Source organism: Spermophilus citellus, assembly GCF_964194105.1.
Source record: "Spermophilus citellus genome assembly, chromosome: 1".
In the NCBI taxonomy this organism is placed as follows: domain Eukaryota; kingdom Metazoa; phylum Chordata; class Mammalia; order Rodentia; family Sciuridae; genus Spermophilus; species Spermophilus citellus.
The window spans coordinates 74,737,087-74,759,926 of record NC_138182.1 but is presented as its reverse complement, the minus strand read 5'-3'; the positions used below and the strand labels follow the sequence as shown (position 1 = coordinate 74,759,926).

Here is a 22,840-nt window from a genome sequence, read left to right as displayed (position 1 = left end):
CAACCACTAGAAGCACCCTCTATCCACTGCTGGTCAGCAGGAGCCCGCTTTAAGAAACCCCTGGCCCAAAGCAGAGACCAATATCCTATTCACCTCAAGAGGCTTGGGGAAGCCAGCAAGTTGTTCTGTTTCTTCACATATGTCGTCAAATGAGGAATGCATTAGACAGGTTTTAAGATTTCTTTCAACTCTAATTCCATGGATTTGACTGGCCGAAGAATCCCAAATTCCAGGGATGCCCTCATTAAGGAAACAATAATGACAGTTTTCTCCTTTATTCTGAAAATTAGGCCAGGACAGCCCCAGTTTGGGGGGAGTGGGAGAAGAGGTTATAGCTTTTCAATTGACTAAGAAAACAAAAAGTTTCCCTAGTCCAGTCCAGAATCATAATTCACATAGCAGCGGAACTCATTTGCCAAGTTTCGTGTGTGTTCTGGAATAAACTTGCACATCCTCACATCCAGGAGTTGTGCTGCCTGTTCTTCCATGACGGCACCTGAGGAGAACAGATCCAATGAAACAGAGTGAAATACCAACCAGGAGAGGGGACCAATCATGGCTGTGGAGCAGATTCTAGACTAAAACACTTGAAACGACTAACACAGAGAGTGGGGGTCCATTCTTTATGTCCCCTTTTACCTTCTCTGACATTTTTATAAATTATCTACTTTTTCCATTTCTTTTTTAGTTAATAAGTAATCTTCCTATTTCTGCAAAGCTTGGACACTTAGAAACAGAAGTGGATTATATTTATAAAGGAAGACGAGGAAAGCAAAAAGAACTACTAGGCCTTCCCGGTTGAGTCAAGAACTTCTTTTTGGTAGTGTATAATCTTACAGAGCCTATGAATGAACGTGCACCACCTGTCTGCCCACCTCTCCAGTTTCCCTCCCAGCTTACTCCTTGCCCTGTGGTCCATCTTGCCCAAGTGCCTCTCCCAACACTCACATGGTGCAGAGAGCATGAAGAAATCAGAAGAATCCCTGATTCTTGCCCTTTCTTCCCCCTCCACATTCAGAGCATAGCAAGTTCTTACAATTTTATCACCCAACATGATCTTTTATCTATTCCTAATGCTGTAACCTTGCCAGAACTGCTGTCACTCTCAGTTGAACACTGTGGTGGCCCCACGGGGCACCTGTGTCCACCAGCCACTTTGGTACAAAGCTCCAGAGCCATCTTTAGACTAATTGGACCCAGTGGCTTTTGGACTAAACACTGTAAAAGAAAGCCTTGGTTCCTGGCTCTCATCTGTACAGGGCTAGGGTGGAGGACACCTCTGGTTCCACACTACATGACACCACCCTCTGGTCACATTGAGCCCCTGAACCTTGGTCTGTGCTGGCCCACCCCCACCAGGGCTGAGGGCACCTGGACTCCTTGCTGAGATCTTGCCCCGAGTCTAGAGTTCCCTCCCAGTCTTCCCCGGTACCAGCCCTGCTTCTCTTTCTTCATTACACTTGAAGAGAATTAGAGCTTCATTTCTTAGGTCTGTTTTGTCACATTTTTAAAATATTTCTCTCCTAAAACTAAAAGGTATATCCCAAGAGATCAGATCACCTGCTTGTTGGCTGGCACAAAGGGTTAGTAAATAGTTGTCAAATGAACGAACATTAAGTAAATCACATTGGTATGAACACAGAGTGGCATTGTTCACCACCCAAGAGCAGACCCCCTGCAGCTCCAGGGCACAGAGCAGAGTAGGGCATGCAGGAAAGAAGCTGTGGCCCTGAGGACCTGGGAGTAGGACCTGCGGCCACACCAAGCACACGGACACGGGCTGCACAGAAGTCAAGAGATGGGTAGGTGATGTTTTAGTTCTCAAATTTTAATAAATAATCTTAAGAAAGTGTATCAGTTGCATGAAGAAAACTTTTACTAATGAACCTAATGTAATGTTTAGCTCTATAACCTAAGACAATTCCCTTTATAGATTCTGATTTTCTCTTTATCACTTGTGGAGTCTGGATCAAATACTATTGTTACCATGATGACAGTTTAGTGTCAGATCTTTAGCTAAGCATTTCATGGTCAGCACGGTTCACCATGACCCTTAAAAGCAGGTAGTATTTATTATCAGTTTCAGTTTATAGATCAGAAACCCAGGACACAGAGAGGTTAAATAACTTGTTGAAGGTCACATGGTAAGTTCTAAGATTCAGTTCTAAGGATCTGAGTTCTAAGATCTCTTCCAGCTCTTGGAACCCAAGACTTGACTATCCACTGTCATCAGCCTACATGAGACTCAAAATGTGGTACCTACCTGTGCATAGCAGAATCTTGCCCTTTGTCAGGTACTTGATGGTTTCGGATGTCTTCCTGAGACATTCCTCAGAAAGATAGGGAGGATCTGCTATTACAATGTCAAAACTATGTGCAGCAATTTTTTCAGGTAAATCCAGTGGATTATTATAATCATAGAAGATAAATTCTCCTCCATACATGGCGAATCTTTTGTCATATTCAAAGATGTATATAGAGAAGTCTTCTCTGTGTAGTTCTCTGAGTTTCTGATAAACACTGGGGGCACTCACACACGCAATTCTACAATACAAAATGAATACACTGTGAGAGATCTTTAATGGTGCTAAATAACAACTACTTTCCCCCAAATAATGGGTCCTGGTGTTCAGATTTTCTTGAATCAAATAATAGTGCAAGCTAATGATTAGTAAAGTTTTGAGAAAAACATTATATAGTCTCACTTTTAAAGAATTTGGTATTTAAAAATATGTAACTCATAATTTGAGGTTATGAAATAATAAATGTACTTTTATAGAAAAAAATGTTAAAAACATCAGGAACACATTATGATAAAAATTAGATGTAGTTAGCCCAAAGCCTAAATTCACCAAGTGTTTTCATGTTGAGTTTTTAATACTTCTTTCAAATACTTTTAGTCCAAACTAGATATTTTGAAGTCATTTGTAATATTCATGATCTTGCAAGAAAAATCCCAAGTAGATCCCTAAATACCTCCAGTTTTCCAAAAATATATAATAAAGCAAGGTCTTATTGCAGACAAACTACTCTGAATGTTTGCATCTTTTTTTGTGTATGTAAGAAAATCAAAGAATGTATTCTTTTTTGCTTGAGATCAAATGCAGGGCTTTGTGCATGCTAGGCACACTAAGCTACGTTCAAAGACCCTATTTCATTACAAGCAGTGCACAGTTTATATGAATGGGTAGTTTTCCAAGAGATAACTTTTAACTCCAATTGCTGAAAAATCCAGGGGTAACCTAAATATTGAAATGCTGACTTGACTATGGTATGTTTATTTCATGGTAGCCACTTTAAAAAGACTGAAATAGACCTCTGTATGCTGATTAGGACTGATCACCAAGATCTATTCAAGGAACAGAGAAGAGTAAAACATGATTTCATGAGTATGGGATAGTAAAGGCTGGTGAGGTCAAAACGTGTGTCCTAGCCAGCTGGTGGGGACAGGGCCCTCCCAGCTCAGCACTTCTGCACAGGGCTGGGAGGACACAGGGACAGTGCAATTCTATCTCTACTTCGCTGAAAGAACAAACTGCAACATTCAGGATCAGGTATGCACAATGGAAATTCCTCCCTCCCTCCTTTCCTCTCCCAACCTCCCTTCCTTTCACTGAACTACACCCCTAGCCCTTTCTATTTTTTATTTTGAGACAGGATTTGCTAAGTTGCCAAGGCTGGCTTCAAACTCATTATCCTTCTGCCTCAACCTCCCAAGTTGCTGGGGTTGCAGGTGTGCACCATTACACCCAGCTTGCATACAATGCAAAATTTTTCTGAGAAAGGAGAAATAAAGCTATTTCCGGGCAAACAAAATCTCAGTGCTTGCTTGAGCAGGTCTTCCCTGCACTTCAGGCAGGGCAGTGGACCAAGTTGCAAGATGGAATGAGACCGGAGAGGCTGGAGAAGTTGGCAAAAGATAGTGAAGGTTATCAGGTAGCACCTGATGAGCCAGCTAACCACTGGGTGACCTTTTGCAAATGACTGAATTTCTCCAGCCTTGCTGTCTGTCTTTAGAATGAAGAGCATAAAAGTAATGACTCCACAGAGACGAAAGGACTAAAATGACGTTGGTAAAGCACTTATGAGAGAGGGTACACAGTGATCAATAAATTATCTTTACTATCATTCATGTTTAAAATTATGACTTAGTACCTAGAAACACTGATGTCACCTTTCAGAAAAAAACAAAAAGTTGCTTTCAAGGCTCTCCCTTTCTCTCTCTCTCTCCCAGGCTTTTTTACTATGTTACCCAGGCTGGTCTTGAACTTGTAGTCCTTCTGCCTCAGCCTCCCAAGTAGCTGGGATTACAGGACTGCACCATGACTGGTAAAGTATCTATTTAAGAAGTAATTCATCCCCAGGATTCTTTTCCACACCCATGTCTTAGAGCATATGCTTTCCACAACTGGCAGAAACTGGAGGAATGTTCTTTGGATTGGGGCATGCTCAAGAGAGGGATGATAACCACAACTGATGATGTGGTTCTATGTGGAAATAAAAGGGAACTGGGTGTTTAGCTCAGTGACAGGGAACTTGCCTAACAGGCTGATGTTCTAGGTTCCATTTCTGGCACTGAAAAGAAAAAAAAAATAAAGCAAAGCAAAACAAAACAAAAGAATAGGAAGTTAGAAGAAATACATTAAACTCAATGGATATTGAGACTTCCTTTTCTTTCAGTCATTGAAGGATGCATAACTTCCAGGGAAGAATTAAGAGAATCTTCCCTAGATCTCTGACCAGCCTATAGGAAAATGCTATACACACTGACACTAGGTAGGGGCTCTCTAGGAAATAGCTCATCCTGATCCTCCAACTATAGAGACCAAAGTAGATAATGTAGGGCTGGGGGTGTAGATCAGTGGTAGAGCATATGCTTAGCACATGTGAAGTCCTGGGTCCAATCCCTAGCGCTAACCCCCAAACCAAACCAAACAACAATAACAATAAAGTAAATAAGGAACACCCACGTGTCAAATCTTCCAGCTTTTGGGTGCCCCAGGCTTAAATACGAATGGACAGCTGAGGGTCAACAGACATTTGAAGCACCAATATTAGACAAGTATCTGAGGTTAGATAGATAAAAGCATTTCAGAGTAAACAGAAACTATGCAGGGAAAAGAAAATGTTTATAAATTATAGGAAAATGCTATACACATTGACACTAGGGGCTCTCTAGGAAATAGCTCATCCTGATCCTGATGTTATAAATTAGTTACAGAACTAATAATATTCCTAAGAGGGATGAACAAGATACAATAGTAAATGAATATTCAAAGGTCAAAAAAAGAGCTATATACAATTACAAATATGATAGTATATATGACAAACTCAATAGAATAGTTAGACAATAAAGTTGAGGAATTCTCCCAGAAAGCTGGATAAAGAGACAACAGACAGAAAATGAGAAAATTAGAGTCCATATTCAATTAACAGAAGTTCCAGAAATGGAACAGAAAAAAAAAAAAAAAAGAAAAGAAAGAAAAAGAAAACCACGGGTGAAGGAATCAAAGAAAGAATTTAAGACAATTTCTTTCCCAAACTGAAGGACGTGAGTTAAAAAAAAGAAAGGATTTCTTAGTGTTCAATGCAATAGATAAAAGTGGCAAAAACCAAAAAACTACTCTGAGTACCAAAGATTAAGAAAAGAAAACCCTAAGCTTATAGGGGGGAAGAACCAAAAAAACAAAAACAAAACAAAACAAAAAAACCAAAACAGGTTTCTTACAAGAAATCAGAGTGTCATTGACTTTCTCAACAGAAACAATGGAAGCTTGGAGAAAATGGAGCAATTCCTTCCAAATCTAGATTTAAATACCCAGAAAAACTATCACAACCAAGTGTTAGGGGAGAAGCCAGGTATAGTAATTAGCTTTTTCTTGCTATGACAAACACCTGAGAAAAATAACTTAGAGAAGGAAAGATTTTGGCTCACAGTTTAAAGGTTTCAGTCCATGGTTGGCTGGCTCCACTACGTTGGGCCTGAAGTAAGGCAGAACATCATGGAAGAAGGGTGTGACAGAGGAAACTGTCAGCTCGTGGCAGCTGGGAAGCAAAGAGAGTGAGACAGCAAGAGCAAGAGAGAAGGAAGGTGTTAGGGACAAGATATAGTCCCCAAGGGTATGCCTCAGGGACCCACTTCTTCCAAGTATGCCCCACCTCCTACAATTCATACCGCCTCCCAAGAGTCTATGTAAATTATTAATCCATCAGTGAATTGATCCACTGATGAAGTTAGAGCTTACGATGCATTCACTTCCCCAAATCCCCAACTATTAATATTACTGCATTAGGAACAAGGCCTTCAACACACGAGACTGGAGGATTCCAGATCCAAACCATAACATCTGGTATAATAGTACACACCTGTAATCCCAGCTACTCTGGAAGGTTAACCTTTTTTTGTGGGTTTGTCTCTGTGTCCTCTATTCTGTACCATTGGGCTACCAGTCTATTTTGGTGCCAATACCATGCTGGTTTTGTTACTATAGCTCTGTAGGATAGTTTAAGGTCTGGTATTATTATGCCTCCTGCTTCACTTTTCTTGCTAAGGATTGCTTTAGCTATTCTGGGTCTCTTATTTTTCCAAATAAATTTTATGATTGCTTTTTCTACTTCTATTTCTAAGACTGTCATTGGGATTTTAATAGGAATTACATTGAATCTATATAAAGCTTTCGGTAGTATGACCATTTTGACAATATTAATTCTGCCTAACCAGGAGCATCAGAGATCTTTCCATCTTCTGAGGTTTTCTTCAATTTCTTTCTGTAGTTTTCACTGTAGAGGTTTTTCACCTCTTTTGTTAGATTAAGTCTCATTTTTTTTTGAGGCTATTGTGAATGGAATAGTTTTCTTAATTTCTCTTTCAGTGGACTTATCGCTGATGTATAGAAATGCATTTGATTTATGGGTATTGATTTTATATCCTGCTACTTTGCTGAATTAATTTATTAGTTCTAAAAGTTTTCTAGTGGAATTTTTTGGATTTTCTAGGTATAGAATCATGTCATCAGCAAATAGTGGTAGTTTGAGTTCTTCTTTACCTATTAGTATCCCTTTAATTTCTTTCTTTTGTCTAATTGTTCTGGCTAGAGTTTCAAGGATGATGTCAAATAGAAGTGGTGAAAGAGGATATCCTTGTCTTATTCTAGTTTTTAGCGAAAATGCTTTCAGTTTTTCTCCATTTAGAATGATGCTGGCCTTGAGTTTAGCATATATAGCTCTTATAACATTGAGGTATTTCCTACTATCCCTAGTTTTTCTAGAGTTTTGAACATGAAGGTGTGCTGTATTTTTTCAAATGCGTTTTGTGCATCTATTGAGATGATCATATGATTCTTTTTAAGAATGATGAATTAATATTGATTTCCATATGTTGAACCAACCCTGCATTCCTGGGATGAATCCTCCTTGATCGTGGTGCGCTATCTTTTAAATATGTTTTTGTATGCAATTTGCCAGAATTTTATTGAGAATTTTTACATCTATGTTCATCAGGGATATTGGTCTGAAGTTTTCTTTCCTTAATGTGTCTTTGTCTGTTTTTTGTATTAGGCTGATGTGGATGCTAATTCACAGTAATGCAGAGGGAATACTAGGGAAGAATAATGTTACCTTAGATTAGGAGTAGGAAGTGATGGGAGGGGAGGGGATATGGGGATAGGAAAGATAGTAGAATGAAACAGACATTATTACTGTATGTATATATATGACTACATGACCAAAATGATTCTGTAACATGTACACTCAGAAGAATGAGAAATTATATCCCATCTATGTATGATATATTAAAGTGCATAAATTCATCATACTGTCATGTATAACTAATTAAAACAAATTTAAAAATTGAAAAAAATCACACTGTACCCAACAACTATGTAAAATTATTACATGTTATTCAAAAAATTATAAAAATTGCTTATGTAAATACTAACTATCCTGAGATGATATATATATATATATATGTGTGTGTGTGTGTGTGTGTGTGTGTGTGTGTGTGTGTGTGTGATAGATATATAATTATCATACCTTACCCCATAAACTAGTAAGATAATTTTTAAAAATAAAATAAATCATTTTTTAAAAGTTCACATCAAAAACACTGTTAGCAAATAAAAAGCAAATGAAAAACTGGGGGAAATATGTAATATGTAGTATGTTTTGGAAATCTGCCTCATCACAGCAACTGTTCTATCTATATGTATCCCAGAACATGTTGTAAGCCTCAAATATGCAAAATAAACTTTATTTTTAAAGTAAAAAAACAAAACATGTTTGTACTGACTGATAAGAGATTTAGATAGAAAATTTGGAAGTTAATTAATAATATGGATTCAGAATACATAAAAATAAGAGAATTATTATCTGCATAGAAAATAAAAATTGTAGAAAATAGGAAAATTGAAGTCTTAACTATAAACAAGACTATCCAGCCACAGCAACATGAACCAGTTATAGGGTACTGACTTAACATCTGAGCAGCCATCCTAAATGTCAACTGCCATCTTATGAGACATGGTACCATAACCCTAAGTCAATCCCAGAAGGACACGACTCCTTTGCTCTGGAAAGCCCCATGTACCATCGACCTAAGCCAATCCCATGCTATACCCCACCTGCCTAGCTCTGACGCAAGCACCCCTGATCCTATCCCATAGAGCCACAACCACAACTCCAAACCCCTAACCCACAAAAGCTGAGCACCCGAACATCTTGGGGCCTCTCTCTCTTCTCTATAGAGAGATGGCCTTTATTTGTTGGCTTTGACAATAAACTTTCCTGTGGCTCTCTGCCTGGTCTCCGTCCTTCATTTCTTGCTTGCCTGTCTCTTGTTTTCTCACTTTCCTTTCACCAGTCCTAACCAAAATTAAGATAGGACTATTGGGAATATGGACAGAAAGCATGCATGTTATGTGATTATGGTAGAGCATAAAAAGAGCTAAATCCTCTACGGTGAAAACTTAAGAAAGATAGAAGTACCCCTTAACTGTGGTTTTGCTTTCTGAAGTTTCAGTAATCTGTAACTGATATAATTCTAAAACATTAAATGGAAAATTCCAGAAGTTGTTCATAAATTTTAAATAACTTTCAGTTGCTATTGTTGATCTATTACTGTGCCCGATGTAGAGCGCTTGCCTTGCATGTGTGAGGCACTGGGTTAGATCCTCAGCACCACATAAAAATAAATAAACAAAATAAAGATATTGTGTCCATATACAACTTTATATATAGTTATATATATATATAACTACTATAGTTAAAAAAAAGAATGTATGTATGGAACAACATAGTGTATAAAGAGTTTCATACTACCTATGATTTCAGGTACCCACTGGGATCTTGGAACAGATCCCCCTACAGATAAGGGGGAATGATAGTAAATGTCTAAAAATGACAAATCACAAAGTAGCAATATAAACATATCACTCAGAAATCTGACTGTAAATACCAAAAGAATCAACTGAAAAGAAGCTGAAAGCAGGGGGCAGGCATGAGGGAAGTTAGTAATGGATGTTTTTCTGAATAAACCATTTAGAAACATTTGACCCTTTAAATTACATGCATGAAGTTGGGCACAAAGGCACACGCCTGTAATCCCAGGAGCTTGGGAGGCTGAGATAGGAGGATTGCAGAGTTCAAAGCCAGCCTCAGCAATGGCGAGGCACTAAGCAACTCAGTAAGACCCTGTCTCTAGATAAAATACAAATACGGCTGGGAATGTGGCTCAGTGGTTGAGTGCCCCTGAGTTCAATCCCTGGTACCCCCTCCCCCAAAAATTATATGCACGAAAACCTTTGACAAAAATAAAAACCAAATTAACAAAAAAGAAAACCTATATTCATAAAAGTTCAAAAGAACCAAACATTATGATTTCTCTGTCTCTCTTTCTCTCTCTTTTTGTGCTGGGGAATCAAACTCAGGGCCTAAGCAAGTGCTCTACCACTGAGCTATACCCCCAGCCTCCAAGGTGTTCTCTTTTAAAGCAAACTCTAGACGTATAAAGGAAAGAAATTGGTTAGAAAATGTCAATATAAAGAATAGTGGGCTAAGGATATAGCTCAGTTAGTAGAGTGCTTGACTTGCATGCACAAGGCCCTGTGCTCAATCCTCAGAACTGCCAAAAAAAAAAAAAAAAAAAAAAAGGAATAAAGGCTGGGAATATAGTTTAGTAGTAGAACATCACATTTGCCTAGCATGTGCTAGATCCCAGGTTTAATCTCTAGTACAACCACACACATACACACACACACACAAAAAAAAAAAAGGGAGAGAGAGAGATTAGAAATGACATGATGAATAGATTTCTGAATGCATCCCTAAACTCAGTGTTGAAGCAGTTCTTAATTGGTCATGTGCTGCAAACCATAATATTTGCATATTATAGTATAAACTTCTCACAAACCATCTCTCATCTAGGAAGAACGTTCAAAATATTAATTTACAGATCCATTTAGGGTTCATAAGCATGATAACCAGTTTTCATGCCATTGTGTGAGATGTGCCTCAGATTCATTTAGAGTAGAAGACAAAAAGGAAACAAATTTTGAATCTCACCTGCCACCTTCTCCAGCAGCAGCAATCACCTCTTGTGCAAGTCGCAAAGCAGTTTCCTGACTATACCAAAACTGGCTCAATTGCTGTAACAGAGGGAAGGGTTGATATCATTTCAGAATTCATATAAACTTTGCTCTTTTCATTTATACCTACTATGCCAGTATGCATGTATTCACTTCTTTTGAAAATTAATTTCTTTGAAGCTATGTTAAATCAATACAAGCTCATAGGTATGAATTAAATTTATGCATTAAGTATCAGTTACTACTAACATGACAAAAGGAGACAGCTGGTCAATGTTTCTCTTGAGAGAATATACCCCTACCTTTATATGAGTCTTCCCCTCCAAAAAAATTAAACTTGAACCTGATTAGGCTTCTAGATTCAGTTACAAGTGAACAGAATCACAAACACGGAGGATGGGAGAACATGTTAAAGACACCACAGGGATGCAGAAAAAATTTCCCCCCATGGCCTTATGTGCATGTTTCCTGAATTATTTATTTCTCAATTAGGGCTAATTATTTTTTTGTTTTGGTTTGGTTTTTGTTTTCTTCTTGTTCCATTTCATGCTGGTGGATGCTTTTCTTTAAAATTCTCCTGATCCTTAAAGATGTATTCATATTTGTAAATTAAGGATTACGGTAGTGGAAATAAAGTAGCTACTCTATAAATCCATTTCTTCAACAGACCTCTCTCTACTCTGAATGACAGGGCTGGGGAGGACCAGTTTCCTGGGGCATGCAAACCAAGGATTCTCTACTGTAAAAATCCGTCCAGGGGGGCTGGGGTTGTGGCTTAGTGGTAGAGTACTCGCCTAACGCAGTTGACGCACTGGGTTGATCCTCAGCACCACATAAAAATAAATAAATAGGGGCCGGGGTTGTGGCTCAGTGGTACAGTGCTTGCCCAGCATGCATGAGGCACTGGGTTTGATCCCCGGCACCACATAAAAATAAAATAAAGGTATTATATCCATCTACAACTATAAACAAACAAACAAATAAATAAATAAAAATAAAGGCATTGTGTCCACCTACAACTAAAAAAAAATATTAACCAAAAAAAAAAAAATCTATCCAGGGAGAAGCAGATGACCATGACCCCAGCTGGCCCCTGTATAGAAGGAGGAGGAGCAGAGACCATCATCTCTCTCTCACACACACACACACACACCAGCCTACAGTGAGGTAGGAGGAGAGCAACCCTGACTCGCCACTAGTAGGAGGAAAGCAACCTCAGACCAGATGTGCTGCGGTCCATTTACCAACACGTGGGGTGGTTTTCCCCTCGGGCTTCCATCTAGTGACAACAACCAGGACCTATAAGACCATCTTTCAGGTTCCTGCAGGCAAGATATTGGTAACCTGCAGGGACACTACAAGATTATAAGGTAGAAACTGTAACCCCTCGAGTCCACACTGCTAGAGAGGAAGACACATGGACCATGCGAAGAAACAAGGGAAGAAAGTACGTGAAACACACTAAGCTGACACAATCATAGATGCCACTGACAGCACAGTAGATGAAATGTCAGAGAAGGAGTTCAGAGTGTACATAAAAAATGATTTGAGAAGCAAAGAATGAATTAAGAGAGGCAACAACTGACTGCTCCAACAAAGAGATACAAGAGGAAATATAGGTAGCAAAAAAGATTACTTCAAGAAAGAGATAGAAGCTCTGAAAAAAAAAAAAAAAACCAAACAGAAATCCTTGAAGTGAAGAAAACAATAAACCAAAGAAAAAATTCAATAGAATGCATCAACAACCGACTAGATCACTTGGAAGACAGAACCTCAGGCAATGAAGACAAAATATATAATCTTGAAAATAAAATTGACCACACAGTGAATAAGGTGAGAAGCCATGAATAGAATCTCCAAGAATTATGGGACAACATGAAAAGACCAAATCTAAGAATTAGAGGAAGGCACAGAGATACAAACCAAAGGAATGGCCAATGTCTGCAATGAAATAATATCAAACATGGAGAATGAGTTGGAAAATCAAATACAAGAGGCTTACAGGACCCCAAATGTACAAAATTACAACAGATCCACACCAAGGCACCTTATAATGAAAATGCCAAATAAGGACAGAGTTTTAAAAGCCACAAAAGAAAAGTTTCAGATTACATATAGGGGGAAATCAATTTGGATCTCAGCAAATTTTTCAACCCAGACCCTCAAAGCCAGGAGGTTGTGGAACAACATATATCAAGCACTGAAAGAAAATGGATGCCAATCAAGAATCTTTTATCCAGCAAAATTAAGCTTCAGATTTGATGATAAAATAAAAACCTTCCATAATAAACAGAAATTAAAAGAATTTACAACATGAAAGCCTGCACTACAGGTTGTGGCTCAGTGGTAGAGCGCTCACCTAGCATGCATGAGGCATGGGGTTCGATCCTCAGCACCACAATAAATGTAAAATAAAAGATATTGTGTCCACCTAAAACTTAAAAATAAATATTTTTTAAAAAAAGAAAGCTTGCACTACAGAATATTCTTGGCAAAATATTCCATGAGGAGGAAATAAAAAACAACAGTGAAAATCAGCAAAGGAAGGAACTACACTAAGGAAAAATCCAATCAAAGGAGAAACCAACTCAAGTTAAAAATCAAAAATAAGGGCTGGGGGTGTGGCTCAAGCGGTAGAACGCTCGCCTGGCATGCGAGTGGCCCGGGTTCGATCCTCAGCACCACATACCAACAAAGATGTTGTGTCCGCCGAGAACTAAAAAATAAATATTAAAAAATTCTCTCTCTCTCTCTCTCAAAAAAAAAAAATCAAAAATAAACCAAAATGACTGGGAATACAAACCATGACTCAATAATAACCCTGAATGTTAATGGCCCAAACTCATCAATTAAAAGACAGAGAATGGCAGATTAAATTTTAAAAAAATACACCCAACAATATTCTGCTTTCAAGAGACTCATCTCATAGGAAAAGACAACCACAGACTGAAGGTGAAAGATTGGGAAAAAACATATCACTCACATGGGCCACATAAACAAGCAGGGGTTTCCATCCTCAAATCAGATAAAGTGGGCTTCAAATCAAAGTTTTTAGTCAGAAGAGATGAAGAAGGACATCTCATACTGCTTGAGAGAACCACACATCAACAAGACATAATAATCATAAATATCTATGCCCCAAACAATGGAGGTTCTACGTATATCAAACAAACCCTTCTCAATTTCAAGAAGCAAATAAATCACAACACAGTGATACTGGATGACTTCAACACACCTCTCTCATCACTGGATAGATCTTCTAAACAAAAACTAAACAAATTATAGGACTCAAGAATACAATCAATGATTTAGACTTAATAGACATATATTTCATCCATCATCAAGCAAATACACCTTCTTCTCAGCAGCATATGAATCCTTCTCTAAATAGATCATTTATTATGCCACAAAGCAACTCTCAGCAAATAGAAAAAAATAGAGATACTACCCTGTATTCTATCAGATCATAAAGGAATGAAACTAGAAATCAATGATAAAATAAAAAATAGAAACTATTCTAATACCTGGAGGCTAAATAATATGATATTGAATAAGCAATGGTAGCAGAAGACATCAGGGAAGAGATAAAAAAAATTCTTAGAGGTAAACAACATACAACATATCAAAATCTCTGGGACATTATGAAGGCAGTACTAAGAGAAAAGTTCATTGCATGAGCTCATTCATTAAAAGAATAAAAAGTCAACAAATAAATGGCCTAACATTACATTGCAAAGCTCTAGGAAAAAAAAAACACAAAAAGTAGAAGGCAAAATGATTAAAATCAGAGATGAAATCAATAAAATTGAAACAAAAGAAACAATTCAAAAAATTGACAAAATGAAAAGTTGTTTCTTTGAAAAAATAAATAAAATTGATAGACTCTTAGCCATGCTAAAAAAGAGAGGAAGAGAAAAATTCAAACTACTAAAATTTGTGATGAAAAAGGAAATATCACGATGGACACTATTAAAATACAGAAGATAATTAGAAACGAAAATTTATACACCAATAAAATAGAAAATCTCAATGACATTGACAACTTCTAGAAACATATGATCTACCCAAACTGAATCAGAAGGATATACTCAATTTATTTATCTTATTTTTTTTCAAAACTCTTTTTTTTTTAATACTTATTTTTTAGGTGTAGATGGACACAACACAATGCCTTTATTTTTGTATGTGGTGCTGAGAATTGAACCCGGTCCTGCCCATGCTAGGCGAGCACTGAGCCACAATCCCAGCCCACATACACAATTTAAACAGATAAGTTTCAAGCAAGGAAACAGAAGATGCCATCAAAAGCCTACCAACCAAGAAAAGCCCAGGACCAGATGGATTCTCAGCCAAGTTCTACAAGACCTTCCAGGAAGAACTAATATCAATACTCTTAAAATTATTCCATAAGGGCTGGGGATGTGGCTCAAGCGGTAGCACGCTCTCCTGGCATGCGTGCGGCCCGGGTTTGATCCTCAGCACCACATACAAATAAAAAACCCAAAGATGTTGTGTCCGCCAAGAACTAAAAAATAAAAAAATTTAAAAAAAATTCCCTCCCCCCCCCTTAAAAAAGAATTCCATAAAAGAGAAAAGGAGGGAACCCTTCTAAACTCATTCTATGAGGCTAGCATCATCCTGATACCAAAACCAGACAAAGACTCATCAAGGAAAGAAAACTTCAGACCAATATCCCTGATGAACATAAACACCCAAATTCTCAATAAAATCCTGGCTAATCACATACAAAAACATATTAAAAAGATAGTGCACCTCAATTAAGTGGGGTTCATCTTAGAGATGCAAGGTTGGTTCAACATACGTAAATCAATAAATGTAATACATCATATCAATAGACTTAAAGACAAGAATCAGATTATTTTCTCAATAGAGGCTAAAAAAAAGCATTTGATAAAATATAGCACCTCTTCATTTTCAAAACACTACAAAAACTAGGAAAAGTTGGATTATATCAACATTATAAAAGCTATCTATGCTAAGCCCAAATGGAAAACTATCCCATTCAATATAGCCTCAAAAAATAAAAAAATACTTGGGACTCAATCTAACAAAAGAGATGAAAAACCTCTAAAATGAAAACTACAGAACTCCAAAGAAGAAAACTGAAGAAGACCTTAGAAAATGGAAAGATCTCGGATAGGCAGAATTAATATTGTCAAAATGACCATACTACCAAAACTGCTATACAGATTTAATGCAATTACTATTAAAATCCCACTGATCTTCTTCACAGAACTAGAAAAAGCAATCATGAAATTCATTTGGAAAAATAAGAGATCCAGAATAGCCAAAGCAATCTTTAGCAAGAAAAGTGAAGCAGGAGGCATCCAAACCAGACCTTAAACTATTCTACACAGCAATAGTGATAAAAACAGCATGGTATTGGCACCAAAATAGGCATGTAGACCAACAGTACAGAATAGAAGGTACAGAAACAAACCCACATAAATACAGTTATCTCCTACTAGACAAAAGTGCCAAAAACATACATTGGAGAAAGGACAGCCTCATCAACAAATGGAGCTGGGAAAGCTGGAAATCCATATGCAACAAAGTGAAATTAAATCACTCTCTCTCACCATGCACAAAACTCAACTCAAAGGAGATCAAGGAATTAGACCAGAGACCCTGCACTTAATAGAAGAAAAAGTGGGCCCAGATCTTCATCATGTTGGATTAGGCCCCAACTTCCTTAGCAAGACTCCTAAAGCACAAGAAATAAAATCAAGAATCAATAAATGGTATTGATTCAAACTAAAAAACTTCTCAGCAAAAATAATCATTGAGGTGGGGGCTGGGGTTGTGGCTCAGGGGTAGAGCACTCGCCTCTTACGTGTGAGACCCTGGGTTCGATCCTTAGCACCACATAAAAATAAATAAACAAAATAAAGATATTGTGCCCATGTATAACTAAAAAAATATTTAAAAAAATAATCAATAAGGTGGAGAGAGAACCTACAATATGGGAGCAAATTTTTACCACATGCATGTCAGACAGAACAGTAAACTCCAGGATACATAAAGAACTCAAAAAACTTAATACCAAAAACCCAAACAACCCAATCAATAAATGGGCTAAGGAACTGAACAGACACTTCTCAGAAGAAGATATACATGAGATCAACAAATATATGAAAAAATGTTCAACATCTCTAGTATCTAGAGAAATGCAAATCAAAACTACTCTAAGATTTCACCTCATCCCAGTCAGAATGACACTATCAAGAATGCAAGCAATAATAAGTGCTGGAGAGAATATGGGGAAAGAGGTACACTCAGACTGGCTGAGGGTATAGCTCAGTGGTAGAGTGCTTGCCTAGCATGCATGAGGCACTGAGTTTGATCCTCAGCACCACATAAAAACAAATAAATAAAACACTCACCTAGCACGTGCAAGGCCCTGGGTTCAATTCTCAGCACCACATAAAAATAAATAAATACAATAAAGGTATTGTGTTCAACTACAACTAAAAAATAAGTACTAAAAAAAATAAAATAAGGTACGCTCATACATTGCTGGTTGGACTGCAAATTGGTGCAACCACTTTGGAAAGCAGTGTAGAGATTCCTCAGAAAACTTGGAATGGAACCACCATTTGACCCAGCTATCCCACTCCTTGGTTTATACCCAAAGGACTTAAAGTCAACATACTATAGTGAGAGAGCCACATCAATGTTTATAGCTGCTGAATTCACAATAGCTAAACTGTATAACTAACACAGATGCCCATCAATAGATGAATGGATAAAGAAAATGTGGTATATATACACAATGGAACATTACTCAGCATTAAAAGAGATTAGAATTGTGGCATCTGCAGGTAAATGGATGGAGTTGGAGAATATTACGCTAAGCAAAGTAAGCCAATCCCCAAACACTAAAGGCTGAATGCTTTCTCTGATTAGTGGATGCTGATCTATAGTGGGTACGGGATTTGGGAAGAATGGAGGATCTTTGGATTGGGCAAAAGGGAGGGTTGGGAGGGGTTATGAGGGTGGGAAAGATGGTGGAATGAGATGGACATCATTACCCTAGGATGTGTATGATTACACAAATGGTGTGTCCCTACGCCACGTACAACCAGAGAATTGAAATGTTATGCTCCATTTGTGTACAATGAAATGAAATGCATTCTGCTGTCATGTACAACTAAGTAGAACAAATAAAAAAAATATTAAAAAAAAAAAAAGGAAAGGTCTGGGGATGTGGCTCAAGCGGTAGCGCACTCACCTGGCATGTGTGCGGCCCATGTTCGATCCTCAGCACCACATACAAACAAAGATGTTGTGTCCGCCAAAAACTAAAAAATAAATATTAAAAATTCTCTCTCTCTCTCTCTCTCTCTCTCTCTTTAAAAAAAAAAAAAAAAGGAAAAAAAATCTATCCAAAGGCCAGTTATGGTGGTGCATGCCTGTAATCCCAGTGACTCAGGAGTCTGAGGCAGGAAAATTGTAAGTTCAAAGCCAGCCTCAGCAAAAGCGAGGCACTAAGCAACTCAGTGAGACCCTGTCTATAAATAAAAAATACAAAATAGGGCTGGGGATGTGGCTCAGTGGTTGAGTGCCTCTGAGTTCAATTCCTGGTACCTACCCCTCTCCCAAAATCTATCCAAATGTTAGGGATATATCTCAGAGGCAGAGTGCTTATCTTGCATGCAAGAGGCCCTGGGTTCAACTGGTAGCACTGCAAAAAATAATAATCCCAATCCTAATCTGTTTAGTGTCCAAATAACCCAAATGCCTATCAACTGATGAATGGATAGACAAAACATAGTACACATCCATACAATGGAACATTACTCAGTCATAAAATGGAGTACCAAACACACTAAGACATGGATGGAGAAAGTTGATTAGCAGCTTTCAGGGCCTGGGAGGATTGGGGGATTACAAAGTGACAGTGAAAGGACATAGGGTTTCTTTTCAAGGCAATGAAAATGTTTTAAAATTGACCATGGTGATTGTTGCAACAATCTTATGAATTGCGTCCCTAAACTTGGTGTAGTATACTCATAATCTTATGTATATACTAAAAACTATGAATTCTATACTGAATTTTATTAAGGCTGAACTGCATGGTCTGTGAATTGTATCTCAAGGCTAAAATCTGATCAGATAAAGAAAACAGTGCTGAGTATGGAGGACTGTAGTACAGGTCCCTCTGGAATGGCGCTGCCTTTTTTCCTCTTTACTATCATGGAGCTCTAGAATTACCTTGGATGCAATTTTATGTTTCTTTCTGCCTTGACTTCCCAGATTAGAGCATTCCCAAAGCAGGATCTCCAGTTTGATTAGTGAGGAATCCTCTGGGATTTGGCCTGGAGGTGAATGATTCTGATGCTCTGTTTGACTTCCAGATATGACTAGAAGGGGAAGAGACCGACTGGCCCCACCATGGCAGCAGGACATCATATAATTCATCACAATGATATTGGTCCATGACCACTTTACGTGCTATGTTCATAGGCTCTGAGTCTGGAACCAGCACTCCTGGTTCTCCACGGGCAAAAAGCTCCCTATTCATGATGGTTCTCACTACGATGGCAATTTTCTCTGTTGCTTCACAGACCATCTGAAACTCACTTGCTTTTCTTCCAGAAATTCCTTAAAAGTTCTGATCAGTTCAGGGCATTCTTTGTTCTTTTATTATTTTCTAAGGTAATTTTTAAAAATATTTATTTTTTAGTTGTAGTTGGACACAATACCTTTATTTATTTTTATGTGGTGCTGAGGATGGAACTCAGGGCCTCGAACGTGCTAGGTGAGCACTCTACCCCTGAGCCACAACCCCAGCCCAATTTTTTTGTTTTTTAAGAAGGGATCTTGCTATGTTGCCCAGGTTGGTCTCTAACTCATGGGTTCAAGTGATACTCCCACCTCAGCCTCCCAAGTGGCTAGGACTCTAATGTAATAATTTGGTTAAAAAACATCTTTACTATTCATTCAGTGCAAAAAGTAAAGTGATAATCCATGCGACCAGTCTACCATCTTGCATCAGAAAATCTAACACTTTAAAAAATAATCTCACTTAGTAGATGTGTACCATGATTTTACCTCTTCAAACTGACTCTGTAACCTAACTCTGTAAGGCATCATTGCTGAGCTTTCTTAAATAAAGTTAAGAAACATTACAATTGCACTTTTTAAAAGTATTCCAGAATTTAATTATTCCTCTTTGATGGTGATTCAAATTTTCCAGTTTTTTTACTATTACAAATGTGCTACAATAAATACCTCTTTAGTTTCCCCCTTTGTATTCATGTGCATATAATTTTCTGGGAGAAATTTCTAGAGATGAAATTCTGGGTTGAAGGGTATATGCATTTAATATTTTGGTAGCTACTGCCAAATTGCCCTCCAAAAGTGGTTGAACCAATTTAAATTACTATCAACCATGTTTAACTGTTTTAATTTTCATTACCCTGCTGGTACAGCTGAACATTTTTTCATGTGTTTAATTATTCAGTTTTATGTTTTCTTTTATAAACTGTTCCTGTTTTTTTTTTTTTAAAGAGAGAGTGAGAGAGGAGAGAGAGAGAGAGAGAGAGAGAGAGAGAGAGAGAGAGAGAGAGAATTTTTAATATTTATTTTTTAGTTCTCGGCGGACACAACATCATTGTTGGTATGTGGTGCTGAGGATCGAACCCGGGCCGCACGCATGCGAGGCGAGCGCGCTACCGCTTGAGCCACATCCCCAGCCCCTGTTCCTGTTTTTTTAAATATTTAGTTTTTGGTTGTAGTTGGACGCCATACCTTTATTTTATTTATTTTTATTTGGTGCTGAGGATCAAACCCAGGGCCTCACATGTGCTAGGCAAATGCTCTACCGCTGAGCCACCACCCCAGCCCAAACTGTTCCTATTCTTCCCTACTTTTTCATTGGGTTGCTTACTGTTTTATTATTTTTTATTTATTTGTAGAAGCTCTTTATATATATTATGAGAAAAGAAAAATGACAGGTGTCAGAGCCAGTCTGCAACTAGTGCCTAGGCCCAGTTGCTCTCTACTTAACAGAAACTATTTTAGAAAATGCATCAGAGTTATTCTTGACTGTGATGGAGCAAGACAAAAATGACCACTCTGTAATCATATCTTAGTACAGATAAAACAAGAACACTGCAAGTCACAAAAATGACCCTTTTCCTAGATAACATGAGGGCTTGTTGATGCTTTACAAATTATAGCTTTAGCCCACTTGATTCCTCCCACTTCCAAGACAGTAATTAAGATATTCAATTATAGAATTGCCTGCTTTCTGACAGACTCTCCCCAACACCTAATGTAAGCCCATATCACAAAACAATCTCTGAACTCCCTCTTACTAAGATGATTCACAGTTTCTCCATGGTGTACGGTCTCTTGTTACAAGAAGTAATAGAACCAGTTCTGTGTGCTGATAGGAATGTTTTCTGGTATCTTTGGTGTACACAAACATCTGCATGTTGATTCTTTAGCTCTCACAGATACAGATATTTTTTCCTTGTCTTTTAACCTTGTTTATGAACCTGCAGTCTTACAGAAGAGCACTCTACCACTAAACCCAGCCCTTGAAAAATATATATTTTTAAAAAAGTTTTGAGATAGCATCTTTCCAAACTGTTCAGGCTGGCCTTAACTTAAAATTCTCCTGTTTCAGGTTCTCAAGTAGCTGATATTACAGGCATATACCACTGCACATGGTGGTAAGTTTCTAATTATATATTATCAATCTTCTTATTTCTCTACTTTAGATCATGAAAATATCGTATTTTCCTTTAATACATCATTACTTTATGTTTCATTTTAATTTAATGAGGATTGAAGTGTGCTTTGTTTTTTTAAAATATAGAACACTATGGCATTTAATTCCCACTTTCACTCTGGGTAGCTTTCCCTGACTCCCCACTATCTGAATAGCCTACGTTGGTGTCCTTACATGTTGTTCCCATAGCACACATCAAAAACAGTCATCAATTCAGTCTTAGAATAGTTTGCTTTAGTTATTGTTGCACTCTCTTTGACCTTTTAAAATGTTTATCTGGAAGGTCTTATTAAGATTTAACAGTTCTATGTTATTCAGAACAATACAGCATTCAAAATGATTACAACAATTAGAATAAGGTGTTATTCTAAATGGCAAATGGTATGAACATGTAAATAAATCTTTAATAATATTAACTGACTATAATTAGAAGTAAGATTGGTTCACTTATTTCCATCTGGATGTCTGCACAGTATTTACTGAATATATACTTATAAATGCATATTTTAAAATGTTTCCAAAGAGGAGAACAGTCACATACATTTGTATATATGTATGATTTAATGTGTACCTCTATATCTATCCATTCTTAGCTACAGAAGAAATGCCCAGCTCTGACCTTGCCCTCTTTGTTAGGACAGCTGGAGGAAAGCCCCTATAAAAGTGAATTTAGCATGGATTTGGGAGATGGCAGATGATATCTGCTCTCAAGTATCATAAGTGGTAGGAGCTACCTGCTGGTTGGCATTGAGTTGTCTTTCTCCCTCACATAACACTGTTAGGAGACAATGATGTGTTTTGGTTCCCTCTTTATATCACTCAATTAAATTAAAAATCCTACTCTTGGGCTGGGGATGTGGCTCAAGTGGTAGCGCGCTCGCCTGGCATGCGTGCGGCCCGGGTTCGATCCTCAGCACCACATACCAACAAAGATGTTGTGCCCGCCGAAAACTAAAAAATAAAGATTAAAAAATTCTCTCTCTCTCTCTCTCTCTCTCTCTCTCTCTCTCTCTCTCTCTCTCTCTCTTTAAAAAAAAAAAAAAAATCCTACTCTTCATCAATGTGTTACATGAACATGACTTTAAAAGTCAAAAGGACTACTAGGCTTATAAGGAAAAACAGGCCTCCTATCCCATGTCTCCCCACCTTTGGACCTACTTCTCAGATGCCACCATTTTCAACCTTTGGTCCTTCCTTCAATTGTTTACCCCATATCTCTAAATATTATGTTTAAATGCTCTCTCTTGGTTAATCAAATCTATGTATTACTTATTATGAAGATGAGGATTTTGCTCTCTCATACATACCCTTCCTCTTTCCTTCACCCTCTCAATATAGTTGTAACCCTGGTTGTGTTTAGTTAGAATTAATAATAAGTGCCCATTGATGAGCCAAATTATGACTGTATTCCCTTCAAGCATACTTTTTTTTTCCTTCAGTTAATAAATGCATGATTATGGGGCTGGGGATGTGGCTCAAGCAGTGGCACGCTCACCTA

At 37.7% G+C, this 22,840-nt stretch overlaps 1 protein-coding gene across 8 annotated transcripts in view; it reads right to left on the bottom strand.

The window, feature by feature from the left end:
- Nucleotides 1–259: 259 nt before the first annotated feature.
- EEF1AKMT1 (EEF1A lysine methyltransferase 1) overlaps nucleotides 260–22,840 on the bottom strand; it is a 44,805-nt gene continuing 22,224 nt past the window's right edge. For all 8 annotated transcript variants that reach the window (XM_081304501.1, XM_081304499.1, XM_081304497.1 and 5 more), the window contains 3 exons: nucleotides 10,558–10,640; nucleotides 2,264–2,544; nucleotides 260–496 (listed from right to left, as the gene is read on the bottom strand). In XM_081304501.1, the coding sequence (XP_081160627.1) occupies nucleotides 369–496; nucleotides 2,264–2,544; nucleotides 10,558–10,640 (492 nt within the window). In that variant the 3' untranslated portion in view covers nucleotides 260–368. The remainder of the gene's footprint in view (nucleotides 497–2,263; nucleotides 2,545–10,557; nucleotides 10,641–22,840) is intronic.